The sequence below is a fragment of the Peromyscus leucopus genome, chromosome 6, assembly GCF_004664715.2.
Source record: "Peromyscus leucopus breed LL Stock chromosome 6, UCI_PerLeu_2.1, whole genome shotgun sequence".
Lineage (NCBI taxonomy): Eukaryota > Metazoa > Chordata > Mammalia > Rodentia > Cricetidae > Peromyscus > Peromyscus leucopus.
The window spans coordinates 69,633,231-69,646,558 of NC_051068.1; the positions used below are offsets into that span (position 1 = coordinate 69,633,231).

At 48.8% G+C, this 13,328-nt stretch overlaps 1 protein-coding gene across 2 annotated transcripts; it reads right to left on the reverse strand.

Moving 5' to 3' along the window:
- Nucleotides 1-39: 39 nt before the first annotated feature.
- On the reverse strand, nt 40-10,175 carry Bnipl (BCL2 interacting protein like). Of its 2 annotated transcripts, XM_037206884.1 has the most exons (10): nt 9,974-10,175; nt 9,112-9,210; nt 8,760-8,824; nt 7,621-7,851; nt 4,340-4,522; nt 3,675-3,777; nt 3,384-3,515; nt 1,517-1,603; nt 1,243-1,341; nt 40-657 (listed from the first exon to the last, which is right to left on the reverse strand). In XM_037206884.1, exons 1-10 carry the CDS (start codon nt 10,156-10,158, stop codon nt 621-623), a joined length of 1,221 nt encoding a protein of 406 aa, XP_037062779.1. In that variant the 5' UTR covers nt 10,159-10,175; the 3' UTR covers nt 40-620. The 2 variants fall into 2 exon arrangements, with proteins under 2 accessions (XP_037062779.1, XP_037062780.1); XM_037206885.1 differs by lacking the exons at nt 8,760-8,824; nt 9,112-9,210; nt 9,974-10,175 and adding an exon at nt 8,408-8,437 and having other exon boundaries at nt 7,621-8,219.
- Between the last annotated feature and the right edge of the window lie 3,153 nt (nt 10,176-13,328).

The following is a 13,328-nucleotide window of genomic DNA, read 5'->3' on the forward strand; positions in this document are numbered from 1 at the left end:
AAGGTGAATTATGATGTAAGGACCTGGGGGGGAAACTTGTTCGACTTCAATCTCTCATCACGGTTTATTAAAGGCCACAGGTCTGAATTTACTAACAAGGGTGAAAACAGGCTATGACAGCAGTCCTTCCCAGGATCACAGGCAGCAGACTAAGAAGGGGTTGGCTCTTCGAGATTTTGCAAGCTGGCTCCTGGGATCCAGCAGACAGGCTGGCTGTGGTTGTTGGTTATAAGCCTTCACCTTCCCGCCACCTCCCCTCAAAAGACCGCTAAGATGACCAAGACGGGAAGGATCCCAGAGGTTTTGATTACAGAGAAGAAAACCGAGACCCACACGTTTTATAGTTAAAGCAGAATTAAAACCCAGAGCTCTGCACTTCCGTGGCCACACCACCTCTTCCTTCCTGAAATGCCAAAATGCAAGCCACCCCATGTATGGGGTTCCCACCCTCAAAACCCAGCTTGAAGGCAGTGTCCAGAAGAGGGTATCCGCCGGGAAGCGAGGATCCAGTGGAACGGGGGTGGGGGCCTAGTTCAGGATGAGATGGTTTACGGAACAGCTCCAGTGTGCAGAGCGATCGCCATCTTGGCCTGCTTCTACGGCCCTTTGTCCAGTTCCAGTTAAGTGCCTCTTGAGCCGTGGAGATCCTGGTCCAGCCTACAGAGAGGTGGGGGGAAGGAGTTCAGGGTTCAGGATTTGGGGGTTCTTACTCCTCTGTTATGGGGAAAGAAGTAGGCGAATTGGAGGAGCTAGAAATTGGGGGCCCGGGTCCCTTCCCATCTCCTGCTCCCTAACACACTCCCGACTGGATAGTTTCTCTTGGCTGCTGCCTTACCTCTTCGTAATTTGTAAGGCTGCACCAGACCTCCTGCGTCTCCCGTGCTGGGATTGTTGGATGCCCCCGTCAGTGTCTCTTGCATAATAATATTTTTTCATCGTTCTTTAAATTTTGTTTACATTTATTTATAAATGCGTGCCATGGATTTATTCTACCATGTAGGTTTGGGGGTCAAAGTTAAGCTTGTCAGTGAGTACCTTTACCCCCTGAGTCATCTCACGGCCCCCTTCATGTTCCCGACAAATATAATAGTATTCATTTTTTCTCTATGCAGTTTTCCCACTGAAACAGCCCAAAGCAGGGCCTGTGCGTCTTAGTTCTTTGTATCTCTCAGAGACGTCGAGACACAGGATTGGCTTCAGACATCCCATTCCCAAACCAGCGTCCTTAAGGGCAGGACTCACTGTCTGACAACTTCAGGGATGTGGACTTGGTCTAGGGAGATGAGTTGGGCCAGCTCCCCAAGGCTGTCCAGAAATCGGATCTTTCGTGTGAACTTGGAACTGAAGAGAGAGAATAAAGCAATTATGTTTTGTACTGGGAGAGTGATCCTGGAGGATGTCACAGAGGGAGATGTAGCGAGCAGAATGGTAAGGTTAGGAAGAGAGTAGGGTAAGACCCCCTTAATGTCACAATAGACAACAGAGAAAGCGACGGCCTTGGGTCTTGAACTAGTACCTGATAAAGGGCCGAACCAGTGCCAGGAACGCCTTCACATACCACGTGGCGTGGACAACCACCAGGGCTCGAAGGTTTTTCCGAAGCCTGAGGAAGAATCCAATATGATCACAGATGTTCCCTGTTCCACCTTTGTCCGTGAAGAACAGGTGGGTTGTCATCTATGCTACAGGCTCCTTGGTGTCTCTCCCGAAGTTCTCTGGCAGTTGTGCCTGATCCCCATGCCCTGAGCTTGTCCCGATTTATTCAGACATCTGTACTCCATGTTTAGGGGAATGTTTCTTTATAGTACCCCCATCTCTGCAATTCCTTTCTCTGCAGCCCACATAAATCCCTTTGGCAAACGTCTCCATCTTTTCCACTATGCAGCCCAGGGAACACTAAAACTCCAAGTGGAAGTCAGGGGTAGCGATGCCTGTGATTTCAGCACTCCGCTGAGACCTCAGGAGAGGCAAGAGGACCAGGAATTCAAGGCCAACTAGGGCTACATTGAGAGTTTGAAGCCAACCTAGGCTCCCCGACCCCCTATATAAAGTAAACCCCTGGGGCTGGAGAGATAGCTCCGCGGTTAAGAGCATGGACTGTTTACCCAGAGGACCCAGGTTCAATTCCCAGCACCCACATGGCAGCTCACAACTGTCTGTAACTCCAGTTCCAGGGATCCGACACCTTCACACAGAATATATATATATATACACACAAAACTCCGGTGCACATTAAATAATAAATAAATCTTTTTTTAAAAAGATTTATTTATTTATTATGTATACAGCATGTATGACTGCAGGCCAGAAGAGGGCACCAGATCTCATTACGGATGGTTGTGAGCCACCATGTGGTTGCTGGGAATTGAACTCAGGACCTTTGGAAGAGCAGTCAGTGCTCTTAACCTCTGAGCCATCTCTCCAGCCCCATAATAAATAAATCTTTAAAAAAAATAATAAACCCCTTCCCTAAACAAGAAACAACAAAGCTCTTAAGTAGGAGGGAAAAGATCAGCAAGGAGGAAAAAGTGGAAAAGATGCAAGAAGGAAGAAAATTCAGGAAGGGTGAGATGGCCAAGCCAGGCATAGTGATAGCACCTGTGATCTAAGCACTGGGGAGGTAGAGAGGCAGGAAGACCAGGAGTTCACGATTACATTTGGTTACACAGATAGTTCAGGACCAGCCTGGATTAAATGAGACCCTGTCTCCAATTGAAAAATAAATAAATGGGCCGGGCGGTGGTGGCGCACGCTTTTAATCCCTAAGAAGTCAGAGGCAGGAGGATCTTTGTGAGTTTGAGGCCAAGCCTGGTCTACAGAGCGAGATCCAGGACAACCAGGATTGTTACACAGAGAAAGCCTGTCTTGAAAAACCAAAAACAAAAATAGATAATGAAATAAATAAATGATGAGGAAACAAAGGAGAAAAAGGACAAGATGGGGGGGGGTGTGGTTCACACATCCTGGAGGAAGGAAGAGGGAGAGAAAGCAGTGGAGGTGTGGAAAGGAAGTGGTAAGACTGGGGGAGGGGAAGTGACTCTGTGACCAGCCACATGCCGGGGGACGCACAAGGAACCTGAGCAGGAAAATAAGGGACCTGTCCAAAGTGTAGCGACTGAGTCCTAAGGGCCAGACATCCCTGACTCTGCAGGATACAACAGGAGACACTTCCAAAGAGATGCAGAAGGGAGAAGGGAGTCAGGCATGGTGACTCAGGCCGGTGACTCCTCAAGAGGCCTTGAATTTGAGGACAACAGGCGCCACACAGCAAATCATTCTCAGAAAAGAAAAAAAAGGGAACAGCAAAGGGTCAAAGGGAAAACGAGGAAAAGTGGGAAGACACGGAGGAGAGCTGCGTCCCCCCCTGGTGCCCGGGGTCTCACCTCCTATCCAGGGTGCGGTAACACTGGCGTATCCAGCCCAGGGGTGGCACTTGGGCCCTGCTTGTGCCTCCACTCAAGTGGACAAGCAGATAATTTTCAGCTACCAGCAGCTCCAAAGTTCCCACCATATACCTGGGGAACAACATTTCAGGGAAGGTGTGTGCTGTGTGCTTTTGGAGAGCTTCTCCAGGCAGCTACTGATTTGGGACGGGGGTCTTTCCCACTCCCTTCCCTTGGCCCCCTTTACAAGCCCGGTCAGGTTTCCGCCTCACGGTCAGGTTTCCGCCTCACCTGAACAAGTGTTCCATGACATTGGTGTAGTTGGGAATGCTGCTTCGGGGGAGGTAGCAGGAAGCGAAGAGGATGACAGCATTGAGGCCATCACCATGGTAACCTGGGGACCAAGCCGAGGAAAATTCACTCAATCTGTAGACGGACAGTACTTCTGTTTAAGATGAGGGACACTGAGGGTCTTTGGAAGTCACAGGAGGGATGCTAACAACTGAGTCTCCGGCTAAGGCTCGTGAGTCAAGAGGCTTTTCTGCGGGTGGGTGGTTCTTTATTTTGTGTGTGAGTGTGCTGCCTGCACGTATGTGTGTGCCCTGTGGGGAAGAGAGGAGCTTGTGAGATTCCCCTGGAACCGGAGTTACCGACCGACCGTTGGGAGCTGTCATGTGATTGCTGGGAAGCAAGCCCAGGTGCTGTGCAGAGCGGCAGGCGCTCTTACCTGCCGGGCCAGCACAACTGTTACTATAACTGCTGTTTTCATTTGTTACCATTGTGTATGTGCATGCATGGGTCTGTGTGGGGTCAGAGGACAACTTTCACGGAGTTATTTCTCGCCTTGTACCGCTCCCCGGCTCTGGGGATCAAACTCAGGTTCCCAGGCGCGCACAGCAAGCACCTTTCTCACCGGCCCAGCATAGCTTGCCTCCTGGGGTTGCCTTGGCCCTTACCTCCATGAGACAGCACTTTCTTGTAGGGCTCGATGATGGTCATGTCCACTCGCTGCTCTCGCTGTCCTGTTCGGAACACCCTCCAGCGATGACCGTCTTCTCCAGCCACGTCCCACACGCAACCCCGGCCCAGCCTTTCAGCTGCCTCACTGGCCCCCAGGCCTTCTGCTCGGGGCAAATCATCTAAAACGCAGGTGGGGGCGTGCACAGGGCAGATTTCTTGTAATTCGCCTGGATTGCTAGAGTTTACTCCTCAGTGTTTGTTTGTTTGTTTGAGTCTCCGAGAGAAAGTCTTCACTATGTGGCTCAGGCTAGTCTCCAACTCGTGATCCTTCTGCCTCAGCTTCCTGAGTGCTAGGATTTATTATTATTATTTATTTGTTTATTTATTTATTTTTCTGGACAGGGTTTCTCTGTGTAGCTTTGGAGCCTTTCCTGGAAGTCACTCTGTAGACCAGGCTGGCCTCGAACTCACAGAGATCTGCCTGCCTCTGCCTCCCGAGAGCTGGGATTAAAGGCGTGCACCACCACTGCCCAGCTTGAGTGCTACGATTACAGGCGTCCACTACTGCACCTTGCTGAATTTACTATTTAATCTCTCATGTTTCAATATTTTAATTGGCTCTCAGTTTATCCAACTAACTCAACTCTTTGTGTCCTTCTTCTAGCCCTTCTTAGCTTTCCCTGTACCCTTAGATGTTCTCTCCTCTCTCTCCCCCTCTCTCTTCTCAGTCTCAAGCTGTCTGGACTGGTCCTCAACTCACTGTGTAACCAATGATGTATGGTTTCTACTAGGGATCAAACCCCGCACTCTGTGCATGATAGGCAAGCAGGCAAGCAGCGCTCTGAACTAAACTACATTCCCAGACCTTTTTTTTTTTTTTTTTTAGTCTCAATATGTATTCCATGTAGGTATTGAACTACAATCAATCCTCCCACCCCAGCCTCCCCAGTAGCTGGGATTATGAGTGTGCTTCATAGCATCCAACTTACACACTTCTTTCTTTCTTTCTTCTCTTTTTGAGACGGGTTTTACTCTGTAGCTCTGGCTGCCCTGGAACTCACTCTGGTTGTTGACCAGGCTAGCCTCGAATTCACTATGTATTAAGGGCGACAGTTTTCTTGGTTAATCATTTTTTGTTTGTTTTCTTGTTGTTGTTGTTTTGTGTGTTGTTGTGTGTGTGTGTGTGTGTGTGTGTGTGTGTTGTGTTGGTTTTTGGAGACAGGATGTTTCTGCTTATCCTTGGCTGTCCTGAAAATCAATATGTAGATCAGGCTGGCCTTGAACTCACAGCAATTTGCCTATGTCTGCCTCCTGAGTGTTGGGATTAAAGAACTGTGTTAACAGGGCTGGAGAGATGGCTCAGAGGTTAAGAGCATTGGCCACTCTTCCAGAGGTCCTGAGTTCAATTCCCAGCAACCCCATAGTGGCTCACAACCATCTGTAATTTGATCTGGTGCCCTCTTCTGGTGTGTAGGCAGAATACTGTACACATAATAAATAAATAAATCCTTAAAAAAAAAAGAATTGTGTCAACAGCTGTGCAGTGGTGGCGCACACCTTTAATCCCAGCAGTGGGAGGCAGAGGCAGGTGGAATTGTCCAAGACCAGCCTGGTCTACAGAGCGAGTTCCAGGACAGCCAGGGCTACACAGAGAAAACCTGTCTTGAAAAAAAAAAAAGAAAAAAGAAAAAGAAATATGTGCTAGCAACCATGTCCAGCTCTGGCTTTTTACAACATGGGCTGTGGGGATCTAACTCAGGTCCTCATGCTTGTGGGGCAAGGAGGAGGTATCAGCCCAAATTGTTTTCAGTCTATAGCCATTAATGTGACCAGACATCCCATGATCAACACTTTCTGTATTCCTCATTGTCTAGTCTACAGAAGTCTGCACCCTTAGCACAGCGGCCACCATGACCCCAACTCTGCCAGCCTAACCCAACACTAGCTTTTCATACTCTTCCTCTGCCTCCCAGGCCCTCGTGTCTAGTCAGGGTTTGTGCTTTGATTCCCCAGTGTGCCATGCCTGACCGGCTCCATCTACCTAGAACATCCCTCTGTAACCCTGATGTACCCGACCCTTAGAGTTTCACACCCTGCTTCAGAGTCTCCTCAAAATCCCTAACATCCACACAGAGAGAGCCCAACTCTCAGCCGCAATTATTTATAGGCAGTTATTTCTACTAAACACTATTTCCTGAGAGCGGAGTACCTTGTGTTTCTATTTGTTTGTTTATTTAGTTCATGTAGGAGACAAGCTTCCTTTTGTAGCCTAGACTGTCCCGACTCCTGGCAATCTTCCCACCTTAGCCTTAGAGCTGGGCCACAGGAGTGCGGCCTCCCCGCCCCAGCTTTTTGCCCTTAGAACCCCAGGCCTGTCAGCTGGCATCTGGTGGCTCTAGTCCCAGCACTTGAGAGGCCAAGACAAGAAGGGTCTTGAGTTTGAGACCAGCCTGGGTTACAAAAGAGACCCTGTCCCAAACACAACACTATTAAGAATTCAGTCCTAGTTCAGGAAAGCATGGAACAGGCTTTTTTTTTTTTTTTTTTTTTGAGACAGGCTTTCTCTGTACAACACCTCTGGCTGCTGTGAAACATGCTCTGTAGCCCAGGCTGGCCTCGAACTCACAGAGATTCACCTGCCTCTGCCTCCTGAGTGCTGAGATTAAGGGTGTGCGCTACCACTGCCTGACGCTTTTTTTTTTTAACCTCAATATTTTTCTCTTTTGTTTGTCTGTTTGCTTTTTTATTGATTTTTGAGACAAGGTCTCACTATGTATCCCAGGCTGGCCTTGAACTCTCAGAGATCGGCCTGCCTCTGCCTCCTGAGTGCTGGGATTAAAGGTGTGCATCACATGTCCAGCTTCGGTCTTTTTCTCAATTTCCCCTCCCAGCCCCTCTAAAGCTGTTCCTTCCCCTTTCTGAGGAAATCAATGCTTCTGCTCTCTCCTCTCAGTTACTATATCATCTGCTCTTTAATTTTTATTTATGTGTATGGGTGTTTTATCTGCATGTATGTATGCGTACCACACGCATGCCTGTTCCCTTTGAAGGTCAGAAGAGGACATCAGATTCCCTGGGACTGTAGTTACAGACAGCTGTCATGTGGATGCTGGGAATCGAACCCAGGTCCTCTGGAAGAGCAACCAGCGCTCTTAACCGCGGAGCCAACACTTTCGCCTCCCCTTGTTATCCTAACATCCCATCCCATCGGTCCACCCGAGCTCGCATTTTCTATCAGCTTCTGTTTTATGAGCCGCATCCTTGGCTTTGCTCCCACCTTCCCATTCAAATTCATGTCCACTGTCCAGCTGCTCAGAGTCTGAAGGCGTCTCCAGCTCATCCACCTCCAGGTCCAGGCTGCCACCGGAAGAGGAAGAGTCCGAGTGGGCGGGAGACGCTCCAGTGTCCCCGGCTCCCTCAGTCAGCTTCAGCTGCAGTTCTGGGGCAGAAAGACGCTTTCGCATAGAGCGCCGGCCACACAGGGCCAGGGTGCTGGGGGTACCCGTGGCTGGAAGACAGGAGGGGAAACACCCAAACGGAAAAGCCGTGTGAGCTGATGGTGACGCCACATCCCTTGTGGCGTGGAGCCAAATGCCTGTGATCCCAACACTACCAAGGAAGAGACAAGAGGATCAAAGCCAGCCCGGGCTACCAAAACAAACGAACAAACACACAAGGACTTCTCTGTACACAAGTCATGAAACCAGGCCTAGGAGCTCATACATGCAATTTCAGCATTTGGGAGGCAGAGGCAGGAGGATAGCTTGTCTGTTTGTTTGTTCGTTTCTATGTGTGTGGATACTTCTCATGCATGTTTGTCTGTACACTGCATGTGTGCCTGGTGCTCTCGGAGCCCGCAAGTGGGTGTCAGATCCCCTGGGACTAGAGTTAAGGATGGTTGTGAGTCACCGTGTGGATTCTGGGAATCAAACAGAAGAGCAGCCAGTATTCTTAACTGCTGAGCCATCTCTCTGGCCCTGATGACTGCAAGTTTGAGGCCAATTCGGACTACATATGAGTTCCAGGCCAGCCTGGGCTATAGAGTTGAGACTGTCAAAAGATACTTCAGTCACTGGGCGGCGGTGGTGCACGCCTTTGATCCCAGCACTCGTGAGGCAGAGACAGGCGGATCTCTGTGAGTTCGAGGCCAGCCTGGTCTACAAATGAATTCCAGGCCAGCCAGGGTTACAGAGGGAGACACTGTTTCAACCCAACAAACAACAGTAACAAAAGCCACCTAAAATAAAAATTTAAAGGAGATAATTCCTGTGACTTCTGAGACAGGGAAGTGACCAATAGGGCAAAGGGAGATGGAGAAAGTGGACTGAGGGACAGAAGCCACAGTGAGGACTCCTACCTGAACGACATCCCCAGCAGATTCAAACTCGGGGGCTAGCTACAATTTCCTCTCCCTACCTGCCTGTGAGTCTCTGTGAGGGTCTTCGGGATCTCCAGTCGGGCTAGCCTCCTCGGGAAGCAATCTAGAGGGGAGGGATTAAACAGGCACTTAGACACAAGCCCCCAGCCAGGGAGCCCGGTTTTCTCCCTCCACCATAACTGTTTCCTCCCTGGTCTCTTTTCCCCTCCCCTGTATGTGTTTTGCCTACGTCTATCTGTGCACCACATGTGTGCCTGGTGCCCTCGGAGCCCAGAAGAAGGTGTCAGATCCCTTGAGACTGGAGTAAAGGATGGTTGTGGGCCACCATGTGGTTCTGAGAATCAAACCCGGGTCCTCTGGAAGGGCCCCAGGCAGGGCTCTGAGCCTTACCTAGGAAACTCGTCATCTTGCCATTCTTCCCTCAGCTCCAGCTCTCCAAGTCTCAGGGCGGCTCCTGGCTCTTCAGCTCCTCCTGCTTTCTCCCCAGCCCTGATGTCAGCACCCCCCACCCCAGAAGAAAAGATCATGAGACAACATGAACAGTGTCCGAAGGGAGCCAGACAGTAGGTGGCAGACGCCGGTGTGAAGAACGCGTCCCAGAGGGCACTCGTCTATGTCTACAGATAGTCTACCTTTTCTACCTGACTGCCACAGCTCGCCCGCTGCTGTGCTTGGCAGAGGGGAAGGGCCAGGTAATCCCCCTGCCTCCATGCTAGTGGCTTCACCTACGGTGTAGGAGCGGAAGGCGGCCCACATCATCACAGCTGGCTGGAACCCAGACGGACCTGCCCAGTTAACCCTGAGCAAAGCGGTCGGTCGCAGATGACACCTAGTCAGCCCTGCCTTTCCTCCGCTGTGCTGGGAAAGCACGGCGCAGGAACGGGGAGAAAGGAGAGGTCCACTGGGAAGCAGAACCGGGCTGTAAATGTGGTTCTGGGCCAGGTTTCCTAATGGCCATTCTAAGAGAGGGTGGGGGTTAGATTAAGGAGAGAGAAAGAGAGAGAGAGAGAGAGAGAGAGAGAGAGAGAGAGAGAGAGAGAGAGAGAGAGAGAAGAGAAAGTGTCTATCAGCTAGAAGACAGGAACTTTAAACTGTGGAATTGGTTCCATACTGTATTAATTTCCTGTCCCCAACCACCCTGTCCCTTCTCTGCAGATTCCTTCTCTTCATGCTCTTCTTTGAGGAACCCGGGAAGGCTGGGTGGTAGGAGACACCCTCCCTCTGTCTCCAGTCAGGCCAGGCCCTTACTTACTCTACTTCCAGTGTCTTTTTTCCTGTTTCTTGTATAGTGCCCATCTTCACAAGTCGTCCTGGGGTCTTGGGACACTTTGCGAAGGGGGAGGCTGTGGTCCCGGCCCCCACCTCTCCTTCCTTTTCTGTCTCACTGCTGCTCTTGCCTCTGAGGAGGCAGGGGGTGTGGAAGGGAGGTAACCTCATCTTCAAACAGGTTTGGCCACCTCCCCTCCCAAGGAGCAGGTTTGCCCAAGAGCCCAGCCTCTCGCGTGGGGGCGGGCTTTCGGGTGGAGAGTGAGATTTCCAGGGTGGCGATTTGTTCTCCAACCAGATTCTCTATAACCTGGAAGCCCTTTTAAAGGGGGGTGGGGTGGGGGGCACTAAAAGATAATTGTGTGTGTGTGTGTGTGTGTGTGTGTGTGTGTGTGTGTGTGTGTGTGCATTCTGGGGAAGCCTGAAGCGAACGTTGGATATCTTCCTCAGGAAATCTGAGGCAGGGTCTCTCAATTGAGCCCATAGCTCACTAATTCTTCTTGTTTTAGCTAGCCAGCTTAAATCCCTGGAGGGATTCCCCGGAGAGCCTGGGTTACAGGTGGATGTCCCCTACCTGCCCAGCCTCTGCGTGTTCTGGGGATCCAAACATGGCTCCTCTTGCTTGAATAAGTGCCTCTCTACTAAGCCAGCTCCCCAACCCTTTATTTTCCAGTGTCTTACATTTTAGGACAGTCTGATGTGGAATGTGTGGGTGATCTTTCTGCCCCAGTTCCTATCAGGAGCTAGGTCTTACTTATTTTTAAAATATTATTTATTGTATGTATGTGAGTGTATGAGTGTGTGTATGTAGCCACACATGGACAAGGAGGCCAGGAGAGGGTGTCCTCCTCTCTCATTTTGCCTATTTCTTTGAGACAAGGTCTCTCTCTAAACCTGGATCCTGGCTCTTGCATTGGTTAGGCTGGAATCCAACAGCAGTGTTCCCGTCTCTCTTGGAGCTGGGGGGACAGGCCTTTATAGAGCTGCCTGTCTTGTGACATGGTGCTGGGATCTGAACTCCAGGCTTCATGACTGAGGAGAAAGCACTCAACTGTGGAGCCATCTCTCTAGCCCTGGGAGCTTAAAACAGGTTTTGGTTTTGGTTTTAATTTTATGGGCCTGAGTGTATGGCCTGCATGCATGTCTCTGCACCAGGTTCGTACCTGGTGCTCTTGGAAGATAGAAAAAGGTGTTAGATCTCTTGGGACTAGAGTTATAGATAGTTGTGAGCCCTGTCAGTTCTGGGAAATAAACCTGGGTCCTCCGGAAGAGCAGCCAGTGCTCTTAACCACTGAGCCATCTCTCCAGCCCTTAAAATGTAATTATTAAAATCCATTTTATTGGAGTGTGTGTGTGTGTGACATCTTGGGAGAATTCGTCTCTCCTTCCACCATGGAGGTCCTAGGGATCAACTTCAGTTGGTCATCTTAGCACTGGGTGCCTTTGTCCACATTGTCTCGCAACCCCAGCAGATAGCTTTTAAAAGCCAGTCCTGGTGAAGGCCTGCAATCTCAGCTACTCAGGAGGCTGAGGCAGGACCGCAAGTTCAAATCCAACCTGGGCAACTTGGTGAGACCCTGTCTCAAAATAAAAAGTTAAAAATGGTCAGTGGTAGAACACCTGCCCAGCATACATGAGGTCCTAGGTTTAGTCACCAGAATCATACACACGTACAGGCAAAGCTAGGAACTATTTTGTTTTAAATTTTTATTTATTTATTTTTACATAGTAAGACCATTATTATTATTATTATTATTATTATTATTATTTTCATGCAGGCAAAAAACATTTATTTTTTTCATCTGTTCAGAGAGCTATGTTTTACTTACATTGTGTAAGTGAGATTCCTATTCATCTTCCCTTTCACTGTTTGATTTACGGCAGACATTTTTCTATAGGCTAATCCATAATCTAAAAAGATTTTAGCCTCCCCTTCTGAAAGTATGGCCAGCATTTTCTTTCATCAGCTTGATATAGTACAAATTCTTATCCTAATAGTGAAATGTTTCATTAAAGCTTGCCCAGTGATTGGATAAAACCAAAACTTATTATAAGCCACAGTCATCCTAGGGTCTCCCCTGCTAGGCAGCCTCCCTGGATCTGTGGGTTGCAGTCCGATTGTCCTTTGCTTTATATCTGGTATCCACTTATGAGTACATACCATGTTTGTCCTTCTGAATCTGGATTACCTCACTCAGGATATTTTCTAGTTCCATCCATTTTCCTGCAAATTTCATGATGTAATTGTTTTTCTCTGCTGAGTAGTACTCCGTTGTGTAGATGTACCACATTTCCTTAATTCATTCTTCAGATGATGGGCATCTAGGTTGTTTTCAGGTTCTGGCTATTAAGAATAGTGCTGCTATGAACATAGTTGAGCATGTATCTTTGTGGTGTGATTGAGCATTCCTTGGGTATATGCCCAAGAGTGGTATGGCTGGGTCTTGAGGTAGATCGATTCCCAATTTTCTGAGGAAACGCCATATTGATTTCCACAGTGGTTGTACAGGTTTGCATTCCCACCAACAGTGGAGGAGTGTTCCCCTTGCTCCACATCCTCTCCAACATTGACTGTCATTAGTGTTTTTGATCATAGCTATTCTGACAGATATAAGGTGGCATCTCAGAGTCGTTTTGATTTGCATTTCTCTGATGACTAAGGATGTTGAGCATTTCCTTAAATGTCTTTCAGCCATTTGAGATTCTTCTTTTGAGAATTCTCTGTTTAGTTCTATAGCCCATTTTTTAACTGGATTGTTCAGTATTTTGATGTCTAGTTTCTTGAGTTCTTTATATACTTTGGAGATCAGTCTTCTATCTATAAGCCCTCTATCTATAAGTCCTCTATCTATAAGTCTATCTTGGGCCTACTTTTCCAGCGTAAGGGAAACAGAAGAGACAAGTCGGGACCTCACATCTGAAATCCCAGCACGGGAGAGCTCCTGCAGGATTACTATGCATTCGAGGTTGGCTTCAGCTATTTGATTACACAAGGGCAGTTTAGGAGACTGTCTCAAAAAAGGAAACAAAACAGGCCAGGTGGTGGTGGCACACGCTTTTAATCTCAGCACAAGGAAGGCAGAGGTAGGCAGATCTCTGAGTTCAAAGTCAGCCTGGTCTACAGGACAGCCAGAGCTACACAGAGAAACCCTGTATGGAAAAACCAAACCAACCAAACAAACAAACACCCAAAAAAACAAAAACAAAAACAAACCCCAAGGCCACATCTGACTATTTTAAGGAAAGCTCTGGGAACAGGAACCAAGGAAAGGTCGAGGAGGAAGGAGACAGCTCATAGCTGAGTCAAGAAAGCAGTTATGGGAGACCGTGAGACGAGTCTG

Coding starts and splice junctions, on each gene's coding strand:
- Bnipl (XM_037206884.1), bottom strand. CDS start 10,158: ATGAGGTTACCTCCCTTCCACACCCCCTGCCTCCTCAGAGGCAAGAGC. Junction 4,523..7,620: donor ACATGAATTTGAATGGGAAG/GTGGGAGCAAAG, acceptor CCTGCGTTTTAG/ATGATTTGCCCCGAGCAGAA. Junction 3,516..3,674: donor GTCATGGAACACTTGTTCAG/GTGAGGCGGAAA, acceptor GTTGTTCCCCAG/GTATATGGTGGGAACTTTGG.